Here is a 22,954-nt window from a genome sequence, read left to right as displayed (position 1 = left end):
CTGACTCCCTCCCCACCTTTTATTTATTTATTTTTTTCCCCTCCAAACGGACCCTGTGGCTACTGGGAGGTCACCCCAGTGTAACAAGGCAGTGAAAAAAGCTGCCCACAGCAGTGTCAGATTTCTTTCTTTTGGGGAGGCGGGGGGATAGGATACAAAGCAAAGCAAAATTAACACTACAACAGACTTGCTCTGCTTAATTCCTCCCTTCTACTCCAGCTAAAGCAAGATCAAGTAATAATTTCACAACACAGAGAGGGCTTTTTCACAAAGCCAAGATCTGAACAGAAAGAGAAGCACATCTCTGCACGCGGAAGACCTTTCCCATTGCACATTCACACATTGTCTTCAGCTTAATTTTAAAGATGTCACACAACCAGGCTTTTTTAACTTTGCTTGCAAGACTCTGAACGTACCACAAGCCCTCCCTGTCAGGAAGCACTTCCCAGCAACGCTTTTCATTTGCATTTAGCCCTCCAGATTTCACCAAGTCTCCATTCATGTCAAAATATTCTCTTACCCCTTAGAATCTAGTCTTCCAGCACATGGCAACAAATGATCCCCTCCTAAACGTTACTTAACTAAGCTATCCACGCTGCAGTCTTAAATCTTTTCTTGCAAATCAACTCCCTTATCCTATTATGAACATGAAATTGTCAGAGCTTCTTCCAGTTTGATAGTTTCTTCCTGGTCAGGTGCCCAGACACAAACACGACACCTCCAGCAAGGAAGCTGCCACATCCTGTTCTAGTAATAACACATTGTTGACACAGCAAGAGTGCAGAGGTCCTCACTGCTGCCCACCAACTACAGCCTCCAACCAGTTCAGTGAACCAAGTTGCTTTGGACGAGGATCACTTTAGAAAACCCTCCTTAACTCACAATTAACAATTCAGCCAGAACACAAGAGCAGTCAGAACTCTAACAATCCCTTTCAGACCAATGGTACCCTGCCCATCAGAGCCAAAATATGTTTCTGGGCCTTAATACGTGAGCTGTACAACTGTATATTTTTCTGCTCATCCAAACACTTTTTGGGTCTCTTTCTCTGACTGCAGCCCAAACAATAGATCAAGTTAAGCTTTTTCTGCCTCCCATTCCTCACCTGAGCAGCCTGTTCCTTCTTCCTTCGCTCCTCTTCCAGCAAACGACGTTGCTTTTTAGTAAGAACCTCAATGAAGCCTTCACCTGCCACAGAACCTACTTCGTTCTCTTCTGCTGTGTTTGACACACGATTATCGATGATGGTACCTGAACAAAGCATATATAGGAGAAAAAAAACAGTGTGTGTGTGTATCCATATAAAGGTTTAAAACAGCCATAATTTAAAGACTGCATTCCAAATAGGATCCATGCTACAGGCAAACAAGTTCAGCCAGCAGCACTGCAGCTAAGCATTGAAAACTAAGCCGTGGTAGTCTGTTGACATCTACCAGTCACTTTATCCTGCAGGGCTTTGCTCTCATCTGCCTCAAGACAAGCACGCTCCAGCTGGGACAGCTTGGGAACGTGAGCCATGCGGTAACTCGGGTAACTTCAGGTGCAGTATCAGTTGAAACAAACCTCACACCTTTCCGAATATTAGCAAGGACAAAGCAGGTACAGGTACTTTTGAAAACACACCCATCACCTCTGGATGCAAAACCTCAGTTCTAGGAACGGCAAAAAGCTGCATCACGGCCTAATGCCAATGGTTTCAGAGATACTCATTTCTTGCCTCCCTGCCATGAGCTCAGACTCAAATTCCCCACTCTGGATGCTCTTTTAACTTCCTTCACACTACATAAGTATTTTGAGCTTGAAATTTAATATCTTAGATAGACATGTTCTCCCTACAACTAAACCTTCTATAGACGAAACATTAGAGAGACTGTCAGATCTGGCTAAAATTTAAAACCACCTTGGTCTTCCGTGTTTTCCCTGTTTAGATACACCAGAAGCTTCTTGTGTAAATAGATGGAAAAAATCTAACCTGATATTTACAAGTGGATTGAATCAGTCTGGCTTGAAGTCAGCCACAATGTGTTATCCCCTTAAGGAAACAAATTAAGACACTCACTTCCGTAACTCAGTTCGAACTGTGACAGGGCCTCTCCCTTCTCACTTGCTCTTTGCGCAGTGGATTTGGGCTCCTTCTCTGGCTTTTTACTTGGCCCCTCAGCACTCTCCGAGTTTGCATGGGAGGCCCTATCCAAGCTGTAAATGGAGTGGCTGCTCCCACCACTGGTGTTGCCAAGGCCCCCTCCTTCTTCTGGAGACCTACAAGGAAAGAAGGGGAAGGAATTACATTTGTCACTAGAAGATGAGTAAAAGCAGCAAGAACAACATACGGGCTATATTTTCTTCACCAGTTTTCTAATGGCACCTCCTCCTTCCCCAGCCTTTGCTCAACTGAAGCAGATGTTAAATTCTGAGCACACAGCCCATTACAAGGATGTCACTGGGGAACTGGGATGAAACAGAACAATACCCTAGCTTGTCCCTGTGAGGAGGGCTCTGGGCTCCTGTACAGTGTCTCCCACCCTCCCATGACACTGCTCTAACAGCTCCCCTGCTCCTCTTTGCAATTAACACACATTTCTTGGCAAGCACCAGGTGAGGGGAAGGGAGATGGGGAGAGGCTGATGACACTGGGGAAAAAAAACAAACCAAACACCATTAATTTTCCCATTTTGTTTCTCCCAGATTTTTTTTGCCCCTTTGATCACCATCCACACATCATTCCCAAGCATTCAACTTGCAAAAGAGACATGGTTAAAGGAGAAGGGGAAAAAACCAAAAGCCTTCCCCTTCCCTTACTTTCCCTTTCTACCTTCACACATCTTTCCAGACATCAGCTCTCCTCTCCCTTCTTTCCATATAAACTATTAGTAGTTACTACATCCAAGAGTTGGAGAAGACAGGTTACAAGAGGACAGAAAACAAAGAACAAGTTGCCTATTTATCAGTGTCTTAAACCCAATACAAAGCAGCTGCACAAAGCTTTTTTTTCTCCTGTTCAGAAAAGGATAACAAGAGAGCCATCAAACTGGCCCAGGACCAAGGCCCACCTAACCCAGCGTCCTGTCAATCATCAGATTTTTCACAAGACACTTGCAAGGAAATACTTAATCCCTAGCATCGGAGTGGTCTTAAAATATTCTCAGGAGGAACTCATCCTACCAGCTAGGAACACACAGCGCTGCTTGTCATTCATCACTGGTCTCCACTGAAGTCCTAAGAAAATATTTGCTCAGGCAATTCTAGGACTGGCAAGGTCACACGCTGCGCTCACGCCACAGCTGCACTACTGGGAATCCAGGTGCTCAACCTGCACAGCTCACAGCAACTCTTCCCAGCAAATCCCAACCCTCACTCTTGTGCTCTGCTCCACTCCATTGGGGACCCATGATAGGAGAGGAAGGACACAATAGGTTTGGAGTTAAGGGCTAGGATTTCCTTCATTATCTTTCATGCCTCTGGTGACAGGCAGGCCAGAGAGCAGAGAGCTGTCTTGGCCTGAAACTAAGGTGAAGAGCAGCAGCGCACATCACGCCCACAGCATCTCAACAACTTCTACAAACCCAGATTCCCAGCATGGAAGCAAAGGTGTCTACTGGTTGTAAAACAGACAATGATGAAACCCTTAGATGTCGTAAGGTTGGATAAATGGCGATGGAAGTCACCTGCACTAGATGACAAGGAGCAAGGCCAACAGCTCCTCACCCACAGTCCAGCCCTTCGCCACTTCTCCACTATCTGTACATCAAATATCTGTACATCAGAATGCAACTTTACCTTTTGCTTTTTATCAGCGTCCCGTTCTGCTGGCTCTCGTATCTGGAAGCTGCTCCCACACCAGCCCTGACGGACTGCTCTGCAAACCCTGCTGGCTCGGCCTTGCGGCTCTGCCTGTCGACAAGCGGCCTTTGGCTTGAGAAGCTCCGCTTTGCGAGCTCCCTCTTCTCTCCCAAGCTCCCGCTCCCAAGGCCACCTTCCAGCTGGGCTTCGCTCTCCGAAACTCCATCTCTCCTCTCCCGCCGCTCGCTGAAGTCACTGCTTTCAGATGCTGTCTCCCACTCCTCATTGGCATGATCCGATGAGTTCTGGTAGGACAGCTCAGGAGACCGTCTGCCCGAGATGCTGCTCTTCTCTGCGGTGGTCAGCTTGGGTCTTCCAGGCCACTGGCTGGGCAGCACGTTGGAGCCACCGTCCTCAGGGTTCCACTGTCCGACTGATTCCCTCTCTTGCCTGAGGCGCCTGAATCGCGGGGGCTTGTCTTGGCGGGGGGGACGCCGCCTCCTGAATGGCCTGTTCTCTATGTTCTCCTGATCCGCTGAGTAATCCTCCTGGAAAAAGTGCCTTTTGTCATCCAGATGACTCTCATCAAAAACCCGTGTGGAGAAGGAATCCACGTGTTTGTAAGAATCCTGAATGTAGTCCCTGTCAGACTGCTGCCTGCTCCCAAAAGTGTCCGATGGAGAGGTGTGGCTGTACTCCTGCCACCCTGCTCCCCCACTCCTACCTTGCCACTGGGTGGGCTCCTTACCCATGAAACCCCTTCGCCCATAGCCAGAGTTGCTCAGCCTTGGTGGCAGCGATCTCCCAAAAGCTCTCGGAGCCCTCATCTTAGGATCTAGACTATTGTGATCATCTGAATAGATTTTGTTGGACCTCCAAGACTCTTTGAAGTCTCCCTTTTTCAAATCACTGTCCTCTCTGTCCAGCACAGAGCCCTCATTGCTGTTTTCTGAGCCCCTCTGCCGGCGACGCTTGGGGAGCTCCTCGTATTCTGACCCTTCACTGTGCGTCTCGCTCGCGATCCGGCGCCTTGGCTTGCCTCTGGGGAAGTCCTCTGGCTGGTTGAATTCCCGAAGCCCTCGCCCTCGGCTGCTCCGCTGATTGTTATAGACTCCCCGGCTGCCCACAACAGTGCCTCGGCCTCTGAAAGTGAACTCTCTGAAGCCTCTCCCACGCCCACGTCCTTGACCTCTCCCACCAAAGGCTTGTTCCTCATCAATGAAGATCCAGTTGTTTCTTTTTGTGGGAGGGAGATCACTGGACTCTCTGGACAGTCTGTTCTCCCAGGTTCTTTCTGGTTTCTCTTCCTCCTCTTCTTCCTCTTCTTCCTCTTGGGACTTCTCAGCCTCTCGGACAAGGCTGGCTTGGGAAGAACCTTTGTCATCCAGCAGGTAACGTGTGGAGTTCAGTAAGGCTGCAGAATCATCTGACTCATTTTCTACTTTCTGAACAGCCACCTTCTCCTTCAGTGGGCGTGAGGTGTCCTCTCCCTCCAGTTTAACCTTCTCCATCTCTTTCTCCTTCTCTTCCACCTTGAGGGCTTTCAGGACCGGTTTTTTAATTGGGCCTGATCGCCGCGTCCTTCCCATTTGCTCCTGGTGCTGACCACTGGTGTTCCGGTTCTCAGGAGCCCACTCTGTTGTCTCTTCAGTAGGCTGTTTGGTACTAGCTCCTTCTTTCTTCCATGGGTCAGCATTGAACGACTGCTCATCCCTGGGCACTTCTTCAGCAACTTCTGCTGCAGCCTCTGCAGGTTTCTGATGGTGGCTGATATCCCAGCCGTTATATTCAGGCTTCTTCTCTGCTTGGATAAAATCAGGCTCTAAGGGTGAACACCTCAAGTTTGCATGGCGGTTGCCAGCAGGACAGGTTTCCTGCACCGTCTCCTGATGCTGAAACAAGAGATCTTGGCCTATCCTCTGAGAAGATAGGCAGCTGTCAAAGTCTGCTTGGGCCTTCTTGTCAAAAGCATTCAAGTACTCCTCCCCTCTCTCCTCAAAGAGATCTCGTTGGGTGCTCAGACTCTCCGGCCTCCCAGGAGCAGCAGAGTAACTGTCATTCCTGAGAAGGAAGCAAACTAAAGTCAGCCAGCTAATGCAGAGCACAGCACGTCTCCAAGGGCCCATCCAGGCTGGGTACAAGAGGTGGAAACAAATAAATAAGTTGGGGTTTGTTCTAAATCATGAAGCCATGAGCCATCAAATACCTGAAAATGCTGGGCACATCTGCTGTGGTGCCAGGCCGTACTGCCTGGTTTGTTAAAACAATGGATGATAAAGCAAGCAGTTCCTATGATGGGCAGCAAACTTAAGGAAAAAAGGGAGATTCAGCCTCCAACATATGTGGAGATCTGAAAACAAGGTATTGGTTTCGGAAAGTCCCAAAGAATTAGAAGACAAACTAGAAACTACCAGAATTTTTCACTCATTGTTTTCTGTACCTACCCATGTAGGTGACAAGTGCCTCTCTCCTACTGAGCAGGCTCCAAGCTGGTCAGCCTCAACTGGCATCAGACATCAATAGCTCAGTCTGCATGTAAGCACCTCCACAACAAACCCTCAACAGTGTAAGGGTGCTACCAGATCAGTACCTTGGTGTTCAGAGGTATCTTTTGGGTCAACTCTACACCTGCTATTCACTAAGAAATGACTTATGGCAGCACCTCCCACCACAGCAGGCATGAGGACAGGGGAGTTTTGCACTCACCTGGCATGCAGCCCCTCCATGGTCATGTTGTCAGCCTGTTTTTGATGTGACAGGGAGTACCCTTTGCTCTGCAGAGATGTGTAGGTCTCCTGGCCCCACACTGGCACAGGGTCCAAGGGAGCCGTTTTCCTTTCCACCTGCCCTGCCTGACAGTTCTGATCTTCAGACCGACAGCTGCTCCCACCGATGGAGTCCTGCTGAATCATGGGCTTCATAATTCCTGGTCACGACAGAGTTTGTTCCATTAACAGTAGGATCTCACAGCCAAGAAGAATTAACAATCCACAGCTAGCTTGACCCCCCCACTTCCTTCCAGGGCAGCAGGTGACTGCAGCCACGGAAGCCTTTCTGGTAGAGGCCAGGCTGTGCTTGGGAAATACACCTTGAGCGATACAGAAGGTGACACAGCTTTCAAAGCCCAGCCTGCACAGAACACTGCACACCATCACTGGCTCAGAAACATGCAGGTGTGTGAAAACAAAACACAAACTCAAGGGAACGATTTATTCATCCTGATGTTCATATTCACAGCTCTGAAGATCAGTAACAAGGTAGGAAGGAAGGTGCTAGGAGCACACAGCTCAGGAATTACAGGATTTCTCCATCACATTTTTTGAAGGTGGTCTATTTAGATTTCACATGATTACAGTAAGTCCCAAACTGATCCTTCTCCCCCAAGGAGCAAGATCTGCTTTTACACCCGCCACGGCTCTGAAACTGTTCAGGGAGATCTTCCATCGCAGTGCAGGGCATGGACAGGCAGGTGTCCTCCCTCCCAACCTCCTCTGTTCCCTCACCAGCTCTCACTGCAACCCACACTTTCCCATCCCTAGAGGTCAATCACAGCCACCCAGAAGGCAAAGTCTGGACAGAGGCAAGACGGATGAAGCACTGCAACTTTCCAGATACTGACCAACTCAACAGCTATGATAAATGACAACACTGAAAACACCTTACCTGAGGGGTGAAGGGCTGAAGGGTAGAAATCCACGGGGGTACGACTCTGGGCCATGCGAGGGTCCATATAAGAGGGCATCATCATCCAGCGAGGATCAAAGCCAAGCATCTGGGGGTGCGGCGGGTAGAATGTCCGTTGGGGATGGGAATGGGATGGGGGAGGATAGACTTGCTGCTGCTGCCAGTGCTGCATCTTGTACAGCTGCTCCTGCAGAAAAGAAGGATGGGCTGTTTGACATGTACGGTCGTGGTGCCAGGAATCGCACTTGCAAACTGGCCGGCTGACCGAAAACACGTTCCATGTATGAGAGGCTCAAGGGCAGATCCGATGGGAGGGTAGAGCAGATAAAGGCAATTCACTACCAACTGGGAATGTAGCAGTTGTTGTTATTCTCTAAACACCCAAACCAGCCAGAAGCATAGCCAGAATCTCAAACCACTATGGGCCATGCTACACGGCCACATGCAAGGGATCAGCTTCAAGACTGAAGTTTGCACTTTCTCAACGCTTCTCCGAGATACAGGACGGCTTCCCGTCAAACACAATTTCCTAATTGGAACCAAATACTTTAGGTGATGTTGCTCATTGGAGGAAATGCAATTCTAAGTTATTTAGTGTGCACATATATTAAGTTCTACTCATGTGAGCTGAACAGATTAGGTAAGAACAACCTCAACTCAATTAAGAGAGCTATTAATACTTGATAGCATCCTCCAGAGATGAGCTGACACCTTTGGGTTGTGTCCCACCTTCCACGTGGCCAGTCCATCTTCCTTTAGCTGAGGACTGTCATGATGCTGATCTGACTTGGCATTTAGCTTTTGCTAAATGTCCAAGAACTACCTCTATTTGAAGGGAGCTTTGTGTACCAAAGAAAGCTTTCAAAAGGTAAACAGCTCCAATTAACAAGAGATATGCCTATTTACCTGTCAAACTTTCCACCACCTTTTCTTACTAAGCTTGCAAGTGTCAGATATTGTACTTGTTTATAAAAAAAGCCAATCCCCTACCGCAGAGCAAGAGAGACACCCTTCAATCTAAACCTGACGCATCATTACGGCAAGAGAGAAACTGAGAAAAATGCAAAGATTATATCCAAGTAACCTAGCGCTCCAGCACCTTGGAGAAAATAGTTCATTAACGACACTAACATTATTTTTTATTTTGTTCTTTTCATGGAACCATTGCTACCAAAGCAGCCACACAAGCCAGCCAAAACACAAACTGCCTCATATATACTAATGACACAGAGGATAAGAGAAAATAAAATGAAAATTTCATGTTCTTCCAATAGAAATGACCTGTGGTATTATTAGTATGACAGCAAAGACATCCAATTATTTTTAGTTTAAGAGCATCTCTTCTAAAGAGTAACATTAGCAGCATCTGTGGCTGTACATTTGAATCATGAAAATGTCAACTGCCCAGTAACAAGCACAGGGGAACATCCATAAAAGAGCAATTACTGAGCTTCCAAGCAAAAGCCAAATGTGAACTCTTCACTACGGTTTGCAGCAGCGTTGATTATATCACGTTTCAAGTGGTTATTCTATGAAGAACGGCAATTAACTTCGCATTATGTCAAGCCTGGACATTCTGTCCCTTGCTTTGACTCTGCTGCCCTAAGGATGTTCACGGCATCTGGAAGAAGAGCTGAACAGTATGTATAGCACACACAGCACTGTAAGGCCAGGCAAAATGTAAGACACAAAGCAGTTCAGGCTGGTCTCTCAGAGCCCCAGAAGAGATTTTTTTCAATGAAAGAACAAGGAAAAAATTAAGACCAAACATATTCATGGTGCAAACAAAACACTGATTTGAAAGAGCCTCACAGAAAAGAAGCTGTGTAGGGAGAAGACGAGCGCAGGTGTAGAGAACCACCTCTCTGCAAAGGCAGGAAGTGGAACGAAAAGGGTGCCGCTTCACAGCTCTCATCCTCAGCCCAGAAGCAGAGTCCAACCACCTGCCAACCTAAGCACAGTTTGCCGCAGCGAGCAAACGGCTGCCCAAACGTGAGCTCTTTGCTCAGAGAGCACAGCCAGTGCAAAGTGAAACGAAAGCACCTGATCCCCAAAGGTTTTGCTTTCCCTGGGCCTGTGTATTCAGCTCCCTGTCCCTGCAGCAGTGCTGAAGAACAGCAGCTCTCATCTTGTGCCAGGGAATAAGAACAGCCGCTCACCAAGTTCACCGCCTGCCAAAGGCACTAGAGACTTCACTGGATCAGGCCTACAGCAAGTACCAAGGTAGCCACTGCTGCTCTCTTGACTTTGGAGACAGGAAGGGGAACATCCCCAGCTTCCCCTGCATACACACATGTGCAAACCAGAGCTCTGCTACAAACCACATAGTCCCAAGATTTCACGTTGTCAGGAGACACCCAGACTCTAACCGTGCAAGACAAGTCAATGTTTCTGACAGCAGCATCTACTTTTCTCCCAGGCAAGTGACAAACCTGGCCTGTCCACATCTCTCCCCGGCCACAGAAAGTCCTAACCACAACAGCTCCAGCATCACAGGGCGCACGTAAAATTCACATCACCTATACAGTGCCCTTTCAGCCCTGTCAGACAGGATACATCTGCGATTGAAAGTACTGAAAAAGCCCACTGTAAAACTCCAATTTATCACCTCCAAGCCCAAAGACTGTTGGTTAACTGGTTGTGTGTTGAGAACCACGCAAACACAATGGTTTGATGAGGGTCCAAGGGAAGAGGGGTGGAAGTGTCACACCTATTACCTGCTGCTGTTGCTGCTGCTGCCTCTGGAATCGTGGTGGAAGAGATTTCTGGTATTTGTTGAATTCCTGTGCTGGGGAGGGAGCTTCTCTGAGCTCCTCCTCACTGCTACTTTGGGCTGCTGCTGCTGGGGCAGGAGTCTCCTCTTCCAGATAGCCAACAGTGACATCCTGTGTGTGAAACTCAGGGGTTGCTGCAGAGAAAACAAGCCTTGATGAGCCCTGCTCATGACAGGGCTCGTGAGCGCACTACCACATCACAACACACGCGGGCGTGGGCATGTCCTGACTGCACTGCATGGCTGAACTTTATTATAATCATATATAGCACCTCACACACCATCTCCCTGATTTGCCTTGACAGCTCTAGAGGGCTTTGTCCATCTTGTTTTAGTGATAAATTCAGAGATCTCCCTCTGCCATCAGCCTTTTGCTGAAGCACTGGGGGAAACAGTCCATTTCCCCTGTTACTCCTTACATCTGCCAGCACTCGCTGATAACTCATTTTCTAATCCATGGCCCATGAGCACTTTCTTAGCATCACCATCCAGTCATGAGAAGATCAAGAGGCCCATTCCAAGGTCTCTGCTAGCACAGCTGACTGAGCATAGATAAAAGGCAAACAAAGGAGTCTGCATTTGTTCTAACAGTTGGGGTGTTTGTTTTTTTTTTTTCAGATGAACCTTCATCACCAATCCAAAATACTCTGCAGGTCAATGTGAAGCAGCTGATCTCTCAACTGTAACTGAAGCACCCCCCAAACACTCCCTCCCAGGAACTCCCCCACACTTCAGCAGGTTTTACGAGGCGAGGCAAACAATGTTTCTGTACCTCTACGGAAAGTATGACCATTCTCCTGCACAGCATTTTTCTCTGTGCTTGGGGGTCGCAGGTCTTCATTCTCCGTGTGTTTCTGGGTCTCCCCACTCTTCTGAGCCAGTTTGCATTTCTGATCAAGTTGCTTCAGCTTTGCAGCACAGGCTGCCAGACGCTCCTCCCTGGCTCGCCGCTCCTCCTCCTCCCGTCGCCTTCTGGCTCTCTCAACAGCCTCTGAGATCTCAGAGTGCACGAACTTCTGTCTCAGTGGCACCTTTTCTTCTTTATCCTCGAGGGACTGCTGTCTGAGAACACCACCTCCCAGGGTGGGCTTCTGCCAAAGTGAAAACATTCCTCAGTAAGCATGACCCAAACATCTCCTGTATCTTCAGCTTTCCATCCCATGCTGAGAAAATCCCCTCCTGACTCCCTCCCCTTTATCCTCATGCACACAAATCCCTGTTTTGGTGCGGAGTTACTCCTATCTGATTCAATAGCTCCATTTGCTGTCTGCCAACCCTACTGCTCTGGACCAGCTTCAATTTCTTTTCTCTAGTGGGAGGGCTATGCAGATGGATTTCTCTCCAGCTGGATATAAAGAATTGAGAAACTCATCAGCATCCTGCTTTCAATAAAATGTCCAACTGGCCTCTTAAGGACATCGATGCATCACATCCAGCAGCAGAAGCCCACTCACACGAGTTCAACCTACCTGGTATTCAGATGCAGAGCTCCAGCCATTCAGCTTCCTCGGAGGCTGCTGTGAATCCTGCACTTTCCGGACTGACCGGGACAGGCCAACTGAGTCGCCCCAATTCTTTCCTTCCTCCAAGGTGTGTTTCACATCTGCACTGTCTGCAGAGCTCAGGGACAACTGTCGCTGCCTTCTGGGATCCCAGCTGTTCCTGTCATATAAACACCTTTGCTATTACATTTGCAACTTGCCTCAAAAAGCACTTGCAGTCCTATCGAGTGGCAAAGGCAACTGACTGTTACAGGAAGCAAAGATTGAAAAAGCAAAAAAAAAAAATCCAGCAAACAAGCAACACGCTTTTCTTTCTAAGGTGCATAAGCATTAACACCACTATTGTGCTGTAAGGTAAGGGAGGAAGAAAAAAAGCCTGGCATGCTGGCACTCAGCTTCAAGATCTACACACATCCTTGAAGACCACTCAAACAACGGCCAGTGGAATCAACAAAGTCACAGTATGAATCAGGGCAATCAAGCCTCTACATTTGGCACAAGTTTAGGAAGAACCTGGCATTGTTTACTTGTACTCAAACAACTGCAGGGGTAAATACAGCCACTTCTTACCACTTCTGTCGTCCATCCTTGAGAGTTTCTTCCTCTTCCTCATCTTCACTAAACTTTAGTTTCTCGGAGTAATCCACTTCATCGTGAATGCCTACAAAGGCAGGAGTGGAGAAGGGATATACGAGAGGAAAGAAACAGGTCCCTTGTCCTGATAAAGCTTATGCCCTCTCTGGCACTAAACCAGAGAACACACAGGCCCACTGGTATAAACCACTTGGAAAGCCGAACGTCCACCAAAGGTTCTGGAAATGATGTGGGTAGTGTGGACCCACACTGCTGAACAGCTGGGCTGGTCCCAGAACAGGGGCAGCAAGGGCCCTGGGAATGGGGGCTGGAAACGAGAGCCAGCCACCAAGCTAGACCGTGTGTAACTGGATACTGAACACCATGACTGAAAAGGTGGGACTAGCTCTTCTTCCAGCAGCCATACTGCTATCCTCCTGCTGCCTGGTGTTTTCAGCTTTTAGGAGTCTTCAGATCCGGTTCCTTGAGCACAGTGTGATGGAAGGATCAGAAGGATCCATTGTGTCATCATTTACACCAACAGCAATCTGAACAACTGCACAGACCACTCTTTGCTCCCCCCTCCTTCCTTCAGCAGTGAAACAGAGCCACCAGAATATACCAGCTACTTCAATGCTTCAGGAGGAGCAACTACTTTGCTTTACCTCCTAAATTGTTGCCTGAAGCTAGAGAATGGAAGCACTTTACCTGCCCATCCATCATCTGCATCAGTGTCTAGTTCATCCAGGCCCTTTAGGTTCTCTGCATTGATAATGGTGGGTCGAGGTGCCCTCTCTACTTGTTGGCGAACTGGACGTGTTGGGCGAGACAGGCTGAGCCTGTTCTCTTTTCTACAGGGAAATGCAAAGAAATGGTTAGAAACAGCAACAGTGAAGAAAAGAACGTCGAGCCAAGTTTGCAACAGTGAAATCGGTCCTTTTCTACGACCCACTTATACACAAGGGCTCCAGGTTTCTCTCCCTGTCCAGCGAAGTTCTTTCCCTTGTCTACCTGGTACCCACTTCCTAGGGCTTACAGATCAGAGCTGCGACCCTTCCAGTCCAGGGTCACACACAACTACTTCTCATGTCCACCTGCTCTTCAGACACAGAGTGCTTACAGTCCTGCAACATTTCAGATAAATTTTGGGTAAAAATCAGTTTTTTCTGGGTAAAAGTCAGGTCTGCTCTGTAGCTGCCTGCAGCTTCACCCACACAACTGGATCCTGGGCCAAAGTTCTTGCATAGTTTAAGGTTCCAGCAGGACAGTCATGGCAGCCTTACCCATCCTGGTCATTCATCTGGTACTGTCTGAAAGGTACCCGGGGCTCAAGACGAAGCTGAGGAAGGGGGAAAGACCCTCGGTCCAGCGGTGCAGGGGTCTCAGATGGCTGTTGTGGACACATCTGGAACAAGACAAAGCAGAATAGTCTGGTTTTTCTCCTTGCCACATGAAGGCTCACCCAGATTAGGTTACAACATGAGCACGGTAGCTGCATCCGCACAAAGGGAAAACAAACACTTCATGTCTGGCTGCCTAATAGGCCACGTGCTAATGGTTACCCTCTCCAGCTCTAGAGGGAAAGCAGCAACTTTTCCTTGCGCTGAGCAAGGCTGCGCTACACTATTCCAGCACAAAAGGGTAAATGCGTAACAGGGGAAACTAAAAATAGATCAAGAGAAGGATCCCTGAGCAGGCCCTGCGAACAACTGAGAGTCCAGAAAGCAGATATCTCAGCTGACTTCAACCCACACACACACTGTAAACAGCAAGGGCGTTACACAGCTGTGGGGAAAGGGCAACTTACAAAAGCAGGTAGCATGTCATGGTATGTAGGTGGTTGGTAGACATTTCCCATGAACTGCGAAGCCCCTTTGCGGACAGGCTGAGCTGGGCGGAGAGACGGCTCCTTCGGATCGCTGGCGCTCACTGAGGAGGGGGCTCCGTCTCCAGTGCTAGAGGTCTTGCTGCCCAGCTCAGCAGGGGAGGCGGTCAGAGATGTGGCAGAGGTTATGTTCCTCCCACCGCCCTCCCTCCAACTGGTGACATCTAGAAAGGAGGTAATAATTCTGTCAACATCTGTAAATACAGACAGACACTCTGCCGGAACACCTCGAAACTCAAATACTCCGGGGTCAAGCCCTAATCACACTAAGCATGCAGAAAAACAACAGGGACCAAAGAAAATTTCCAAATGTGTTTGCTTTCCTAAGAGTCTAGCAGCACCAGTCGTTACTAAGTAATCGCTGTACCAGTGGTGTCCTTACTTGTCAATAAGCCTAAATTCAACCAACTCTGCTCCCCATCTCCACAGCCCTTACCCTGAAGAATTAAGGCCAGTTACATCATGCACAAACACTCAAAGAGAAGCCACATTACACCACCCACTCATTTCACTTGTGAGTCCCTGAGCCCAGGGGGAAGGGGACTGCTTTGCAACGTCACCCATCAATTTTTATTAAACAATTTTTATTAAACAGTAGATGACAGTCCATCCTTGGATGTTTGGACCACAGAACTCAGCCAGCGAACATCAGCGCTACATGTAAATCTGTGGTCATCTGCTAAGCAGCTTGACACATACGAGCTCATAAAAAGACAAAAGGAAATGTAAGGATGGAATATCCAATACTACTGTGAACTGGCATCCCCCTGTCCAAAACACAGTCTCTGGGGTTATGAGCTGGGATAAGGCAGAAAGACACAGTCATTCGCTTACTCTGGGGGCGGAGGCTTGGTCCTGGCCCATACGACGGATCTAAGGCGCCCTTTTCTTTGCCAACCTTGTCCTGCTCGCCAGCTGCTTTCAGCGTCGGAAATTCCTCGGGAGAGAAGGATAACAGTCGGCTTGAGGCCCTTGAACCTGTCAGACAAATAAATAAGCGTGAGACTCAGAGAAGATCTTTCCACTCTTTCAATTCTCTTATTAGACCAGCCTGGAAATGCGTTTCCTGAGAATCTGGGCCTCCAGCACACTTAAACTGAAATTACTATCGTACCAGCACCTCAGCTCACATGCAAAACACTCTCAGACACTGTCACCAACACGACAACACATGGCCTCACCCGGTACTCCCACATTCTTAACTTGGGATCTTCATTTAAATTCTCATGTTCAACGAAGTCAGAGTGAACTTTCTCAAGCTTCCAAATTTTTTCTAAAGTACAAAATTCAGATCAAGACAGAGATCTAAATTCGGCAAGATTGCTTATAAATGATACTCTGTTATCAAGTATTTGACATTTCTATTCAGACTCTTTCTGCTCAGATCTCACTCTTCCAGGGAAGTCTATTGTTAAAAGACTTCTGGCAATATACTCAGAGAAAGACCACAAAGAAGGACCGAGTGCTACAAGCTATACTTCACTCTCCCTCCTGTCACAGCATTTTTAAGATGCAGATCACTGGCCAGATCAGGCTAGGTTCACTTCTCGTCATTGGCATGTTGTCTTGCTGAGTCATTAGCCACCCTAGAATGACAGCTTTCCATCCATTCTAAAGATTTTCCAGTGACTGGAAAACAAACCACAGCAATTCTGCTAAATCTGTTGGCAAGATAACACCAAATAAAAGGAAATAGTCAGCATTATTGCACTATCAAACATTTTTTAAAATTGCCTTTTTAAGAACTGTTTCTTGGCGTTACTTGGCTGATGCGCTTTTTAAAAAGTGCATTTCAGAATTACCATGTCACAAGTATCAGCAACAAGTACCGAAGACCTGACAAAAACATCTCACCTATCTTTATCCTTCCTTGCCCTAAAGAGTCAAGGATTGGCTTCTTTAAGTCATTTTCACATTCTGGAACCTGCATACTGCTCAATACCTCCCCCATCTAAAGATTTCCATGGAAGACATTGCAACTACTTCACATCTTCAAATATTTTGGACAGATAAGAATACACAAGGAGAACATTTCTCAAATACACCACAAAATATCAGAGATGTGCCAAGAGTTCTGATTTCTACTGCAGTATTCTACTGAACTAGAATGGCAGTGAGAATATTAAAACACGTTAAGTGTCTCTCAGGGGAGACTTCCACCCCCCAGGTAAGGCTGCACAATGTAACGACTGTTAATGTGCAGGCATTAACAATTTGCACTCTCACCCTAGGCAGCATCAGTTTGGTGCACCTTTTTTTTTTTTTTTCCCTCCAAATGCCCCTTATACAGAGGACACAGGCATGGAGCAGTTCGTAATTAATTTACTAGACCACGTTTCTTCAGGATACACCCTTAAAAAAAGATTTTACAATAATACCTAAGAGAGGAAAAAGCAAAAGACTTCCCTCTTTGTCAGTAATATTGAAACTGCTGTATTAGCTTAGAAGGAAAAGCAATTGTTCAATGCCACTGCAGAAGAGGTGCGACGATGGGATGGCCTAAGAAGTCCTTTCAGCCAGATTTCTGATGCTTCTGCGATTCAATTACCTTCTAATTAAGCTGCTCTTAGCCACATATGCAACTCTTTTCTTGTGTTGAGAACTCTACTTTGGTTAAGTGTGACCTAGAATGAGCCTTCAAAAAAATCTTGAAGAACATTGTTAGGTGATCAGATTTCAAAACGACTGTACAGGAGGTCCACACAGCAACAGTCTCAAAAGAAGTACCAATTAACCAAATGAGACACAGTCTTTGCACTGGCTGCCAACCTCAGGCAAGCATAAGCCTCTGCCTTAACATTCAGCCTTTGAGAAACACCCTCTCATTAAGGGACTCAATTCGGGATAAGCTTGTCCCTTCCATCCCTGCAATTTGCAGCTCTGTCAATTCTCCCAGATCTCTGCAATTTCACTCGACAACTGAACAGTTCCAGGTCTGCTCACATGAAAACAGTGGAACTGAGCTGCTATTCTCTCTACAGTTTTCATGGCAGTACTCTGTGCAGCTGGAAACAACCTCCTGTGTGAAAAAGGACGCATCTGAAGACAACTAAACTCCCAATTTATGTTAACACTGCTTCAGTCAAGCAGAAGCGACTAAGCAGCACATTTACTCAGGGAGACTTAACAGAAAGGCCTCAGTCAAGGTGTAAGCAAGTGCATCCTGCAACAGCTTCCATGCCACTTCCACTCGCTGCCAACTGTAACACCCTCGGACCAAGGATGCTGTGTACAGCCTCCCCGAGTATTATCACTACAGCCTCACTTTTGACCACCTAATTTAAGGTGAAGCTCCCCATGCTACTAGCCATGGAAATGCCCACATTTCCAGTTTCCGATTGTCCTCTCTTCTCCTTTCTTCTTTTCTTCTAAACCAATCCCTCCCCTCTTCCACGCCGTTTTCTGCACTTTTATTACAGACTACTCTGAGCTGACAGAAGATGCTTATGAGGGGCCAAACGTTTCCCTTCTCTTTCAAAACCTTCACCTCCCAGAACCTCCTGCTGCTTCCCAAGTGCATGAACCATTCTGGTTCAAGATGGGATGGGACACATTCTGTTCAAGCTGTGTCTTGCACTGGCAAACCTCAACAGATGCGGTTGCATCATTCCAGCCAACACACTACACGGATTGAAAACAAGACTCATATGGCCTCACTGCACTGTAACCAAGACAGCTGCGTCCCATTCTGCACCAGTCTAGACAGGGAGGGCAGGAAGAAATGGAGTCCGTCCCATTTCATACCTGTCTGGGAGAAGCAGGCACATAACCCAGCTCCGTTTCTGTTTATCATACTCACCACCTTCTTGTCCTGCTGGCTTTCCATTCAGCTGTGCCCATGACTTTGGTCCACCTGGCACTGAATTTGTACTCTGAAAACAAAACACAAAAAAAACCCCAACACCCACAGGTCAGTGAAGTCTCATGACTATTTCTCATTTCCTGGCTGGCACCTGCTACGGTTCAGACCTCTATATCGTAACCCAGACATCACTGGATACCACAGGTCTCCCCAGCTTCTTGTTGGGGCTGAAGTTAGCCGCTCCCCACTCCAGTGTGCTATGATGCTACAGCAAAAATCCCCTGCCTCTCATCTCTCCTCTGCTCATCTTCACCAACTATTTCCTCAAACCATTCCTCTTGCTTTCCTCCCTCTAATCAAGCTTTCCCTTTGTTCTGTGGCATTTTCTCAAATGGTCCCTCTTAATCCTCTAGATTTGTTCCAGGATACACCTCAGCTTGAAGGCTACCCTACTTTCTCATTCATTAACCACTCTTCTCCTCTTCAAAATGCAACTCCTGTCCCGATTTCCCTGAACGGCTGGACAATTTTTTTAAACTAAAAGTGTGAAATCTGCAGCACAGAGAGGCCAGGTCCCTGCACTCTCTGGGGAAGCTTTCTTACTTGCCAGTAGCTTTTTCACGTCCTGACACTGGCTATTTCTCCCACATGATCAGATCTCTTCTTACCAAGTCCCATCAGGCTGGGAGCAAGAGGTGGATCTGTTGTCACCAAGCAACACTTGAATCAGACCCAAAGTAAAATAGTTCAGAAGTGCTAACCAGCCATCCCACATTCCAGCCATTCTTTCTAGACTGAAGCTAGACTTTCTGCACACACTTAAAAGGCACAGAGGTAATGTGCACAGAATTATACTCTTAACTGCAGCACAGCATTCCTGGGGCACAGTAACTTAGGAGTCAAGACAGTCAATTCTACAAGAACTGATTATACAGGAGCCGTTCTGTAAATTGCAGTCTGCCGATTCTTACTTGTTAAAAAGCAAGACAGACAATTAAAGAAAACCCTCAAGCTGCCTGGGGACAGGGGAAGCAGGGTGGCAGTCACAGAGACCGCTTGCACCTACCTCCTGACTGATTGACTGTGTCGGCTTCTGTAAATTGGAGACAGATTTCTGCAAACCCTGCTGCGGCAGCGACTCCTGCAGCTGTGCAGCCGTCGCACTGGAACTGAAAAGAGACAGCAGAGGTGAGATCAAAGGGGAAGGAAGGCGAGATGACAAACAACTCTGGCAACACAGCAGCTGCTGAAAAACGAAGCTAACGTTGGCTCTACACTGGCACGGGCAACAGAGAACTGATCACTAAGGTCCAACACACAGCGCAGCAGTGCACAACTGCTGCTGCTTGTCTGACAAAACTTAGTAGTTCTACCTACCTCTTTTGGTCTGGCTGGTCCTGCTTGTTTGCCCATCCTGTACCGTCCTTGGGTACTATAATGATGTTGGGGTCGTTTCCTTTGTTCTCAGACTTCAAGCTAGGCAAGTTTGCAGGAGGTGGCATGCGCCGGGCAGCAGCAACTTTCCCAAGACTCTGTAAGCCATGTCTAGGAATAACTAGCGAGAAAGGAACAATGGCAGGTCACAGAGGGCGATATCCAGCTAGATAAGTAACCTTAATTAGCATACCGTGGCTCGGTGCAGTCCCAACAGAACCACAGGACAAGCAGCACCACTACTGCTATGTCAACACACAGGTCATTTCCCACAGGACCCCAGTGAAGCAGCCGTCTGTTGCAGCAGCTGGCTAACAGGCAGCCTCCTACAGCAGTCGGCAGGGAGAAAGAAATCATTCTCCCTAACAGAAACTGCCCACAGTCTTTTAGCTACCTGTGCAGATACTCCTCTTTCATTTCACCAAGGAGATGCAGCATCACCCTTTCACAGCTTGGGGAAAGGGCCATCCAAGTTCAACTCTTAGCAGACAGAATAGTAATCTAACCTACAAATCCCAAGGTCTAGATTTTCCAGCTCTACCCACCAAATCACATTTATTACGATGGTATTTTACTTTCTTTGATTTTCTACTCCCACACCAAATCCAGAGCCAGTCCAGGTAATGTTTCACGTTTTTATGACCCCCACTTTTGCTCACATCTCCAATGCAAAACTAACGGGTTCTTCCCCAGAGGCCTTCAGTCCTCGACTCTCACCTCACACAAGGTCTGACCAATTTAAGGCACTTCAGCCAGCTTAACTGCCCTGTATTGCTATCGCCTGGGGCCCCAGTAAGGCTTTCAACCTGACCACTTTGCAGCAAGGATACAAGCTAAATGAAACGGCCAACAGTCCCCCAGCTGTTTTGCTATAGTTCCTCCATGTCTCTACAACAGCAGCAGCACAAAGAGCCGCGGACATTTTCCTTGAAGTCCTGATGAAACACAGGCTTAGACACCAGCACAAACAGCTCTGAGACCCATCTGCTTCCCACTGGGCATGCTACCCACAGGGCCAACAACCTGAATTAGCTCTGCAACAACACTCCTGGAAGACACCAAAAGGAGCTTCTGAAGGCATTTCTTACCTGTAGTTCTGATAGCTTCTATTGACTTTCCTTTATACTTATCAAACAGGCTGAGAGTCGAGTACTTGCTTTTCCCATCCTTTCCCTTGGTTATTTGCCCCAAACGATCGGACATTGCGATGAAATGTCATCTAGTAAGGAAATTTCTCTGCGCCGCTCCCGATCTGCCTTTTAATGAAACAGAATCAGGGAAATGCCATCAAACCAATTATTTAGCCACAGACACGTAAAAAGTAAAACTGCTAGAACTGCAGATATTCAGTGAGCAGACACGGTAAATTACTAAGTTTTAACGCCCTCCTCTCTAGTCACAAGAAGCTTGTGGCATCCTTAAGATTCACAAACTGAATGAGAAGAGCTGCAGGAACACAATTCTCACATCATTTTTTTTTCTGCCACTCCAGTGCTGAAAGAGATGAGCTGCTTTAAGTATGAGAACACAAGGTAGGGTGGTCAACAGTCCTTACTTTAGAAGTCTAACAATAAGCAGCTATGCACCAGGACTCCTAAACATCAGTGACACAAATGCACTGTATCTTATACCACGTTGGAATTTATCACTGGGTTTCACACTAAGCACTGGCAGCCAGGTTTGTAATGTTTAGGATTATGGTTCCATACTGGCCACAAGTGATGACTCGTACCACCAATTAATGCTTTGAAAGCATCACCTGAAGGCAACAGAGTTATTTCTTCAAATTCCCTCTTTCCATCTGCTGGCCATGAAAGAAAATTAAGGAGTCCAAAAGAACCTGCTCAAATGAAACAGGTTCAGACTCTGGAACCTGTGGGTTCAGCAGTTCTACTACAAATCCTAGAAATACTTTATAAAAAAATAATTTACATATGTCTGTTGCTGGCACCTTCAACACCACTTTTAGCTATAAATAGACTTTTCACAATGGATGTGGTTTGTTAGTTTTTCACTCTGATCTTTGCTGGCACAACGTGCTGTGATTAACACCCTTTATGCAGGCAGCCTCTTGGAGCCTAGGACAAAGCTCAAACACGGAGAGCGCACACACTGTAGGTCAACTTTTATGTCAGAAAATAAACTTTGCTTACTGTCAACGGACCTTTCTTCCATTTTTTTCAAGCACGATTCTCTGTTCTAAGTTTTCTCAAATCTAGGAGCTTAATCTAACCTTTTCACACATAATTTAGATTTCCATATTTCTCGTTGTAAAGTCTCCACTTCAAGCCTAAAACTGCTGGCAGTTTTATTACACCATCTGCTAGGTCCCATCTTCGGGTTGCAACTCCATGTTGGAGTAACAAAATGTGATATATATATCGCACCTTCCCACCCCTTCACCCTTTCCAAAACTCATCCAGCTGAAAGCATGTTTCAAACACAGTCACAAAGCACCCTTTCTGAAATAAGCTATATCTGGCCACAGGTTACAGCTTCCACCAGCAATGCCTTATCAAACACAATTTCCAGATAAGAGGATTAGTCCACCACACATTATGTACAAAATAAAGCACAGCCCACAAATAAGTTGGATACAGACAGTTTGAAAACATACTGTGATCTGCCACTAGCTGAGTAAAGCCCATCTAAAGGCTGGTGCCAGGGGGCAAGTTTCTGACTAATAAACCTGGCACCACGCAGGGTTCATTTTTGCATTGCAGGATTTAAATGAGGCCTGGCAGGAGCAAGAACCCGTGGACTGTGTGCTGGGCAGCAAGCAGCATGGTTGTGGAGAGAGGAAGAAAAGCATTTTCTGCCACTCAGTAACAGCACCCACAGGATGCTCAGCAAAAACACCAGGCTCCACGAGGAGCCCCACACAGCCGCCTTCGCTGGACCACCACATGGGGCTGCAGCACGAAGGCCTGTGGACACAACAGAGCTGGCCAGCGTTCTTGAGGCACCTTTCCCTGCAGGGCAGCAAACGTATCTTTGGCTCCAGCCTGGTTCAATCTTTGCTCAGATGGTCACCGTGAGCCAAAGAAAACAATAGCTCCTCCCTCACTCGCCCATTTCCACTGTACTGGTAGGGCAGACATAAAAGAGTAAGGGAGAAAAAACACTGATTAGCACAGACTTGGCAGGAAAGTATAAGCCGGACTGAGAACAATGAACCTGTTTGAACTGGCAGAGTTGTGGGGAGCCCCAGACCAGAGCGAATACCAGGGAGTGCTGCATGCCAGCCCCCAGCTGTGCTGGCAAGAACACAGCCACCTGCTTTTACAGGTATATTATACTGAGCTTTGCAGAGGGAGCCTGGCTCGGGGTCTATCCAGACCACGTCAATCCTTTACCAACCTCACACAATCCCAAGCAATAAAATCTACTTTGAGGTTTAGAAAACTCAAACCAAACAAAATTAGTAGACATTAAGAAAAAAAAAAAGATCCAAAACCCACCCAAACCAAACAAAGAATCACCACATCAGGTTCAGGAGTTAGCCGGTTAACAGAAAATCC

General features: G+C 47.2%; 1 protein-coding gene across 3 annotated transcripts in view; it reads right to left on the bottom strand.

The window, feature by feature from the left end:
• PRRC2B (proline rich coiled-coil 2B) overlaps positions 1 to 20,636 on the bottom strand; it is a 32,558-nt gene extending 11,922 nt beyond the window's left edge. For all 3 annotated transcript variants that reach the window (XM_086475536.1, XM_009955797.2, XM_086475537.1), the window contains exons 1-17: positions 20,522 to 20,636; positions 19,377 to 19,554; positions 19,066 to 19,168; positions 17,997 to 18,069; positions 15,032 to 15,175; positions 14,120 to 14,361; positions 13,596 to 13,717; positions 13,021 to 13,163; positions 12,310 to 12,400; positions 11,707 to 11,899; positions 11,010 to 11,328; positions 10,182 to 10,372; positions 7,444 to 7,651; positions 6,487 to 6,706; positions 3,778 to 5,841; positions 2,060 to 2,259; positions 1,106 to 1,251 (exon numbers count right to left, since the gene is read on the bottom strand). In XM_086475536.1, coding sequence (XP_086331662.1) covers positions 1,106 to 1,251; positions 2,060 to 2,259; positions 3,778 to 5,841; positions 6,487 to 6,706; positions 7,444 to 7,651; positions 10,182 to 10,372; positions 11,010 to 11,328; positions 11,707 to 11,899; positions 12,310 to 12,400; positions 13,021 to 13,163; positions 13,596 to 13,717; positions 14,120 to 14,361; positions 15,032 to 15,175; positions 17,997 to 18,069; positions 19,066 to 19,168; positions 19,377 to 19,554; positions 20,522 to 20,636 — 4,752 coding nt within the window. The remainder of the gene's footprint in view (positions 1 to 1,105; positions 1,252 to 2,059; positions 2,260 to 3,777; positions 5,842 to 6,486; positions 6,707 to 7,443; positions 7,652 to 10,181; positions 10,373 to 11,009; positions 11,329 to 11,706; positions 11,900 to 12,309; positions 12,401 to 13,020; positions 13,164 to 13,595; positions 13,718 to 14,119; positions 14,362 to 15,031; positions 15,176 to 17,996; positions 18,070 to 19,065; positions 19,169 to 19,376; positions 19,555 to 20,521) is intronic.
• Between the last annotated feature and the right edge of the window lie 2,318 nt (positions 20,637 to 22,954).

Source organism: Leptosomus discolor, chromosome 19 (assembly GCF_034619465.1).
Source record: "Leptosomus discolor isolate bLepDis1 chromosome 19, bLepDis1.hap2, whole genome shotgun sequence".
NCBI lineage: Eukaryota > Metazoa > Chordata > Aves > Leptosomiformes > Leptosomidae > Leptosomus > Leptosomus discolor.
The sequence above is the reverse complement of the archived record's forward strand: the minus strand, read 5'-3'. Positions and strand labels throughout refer to the sequence as shown.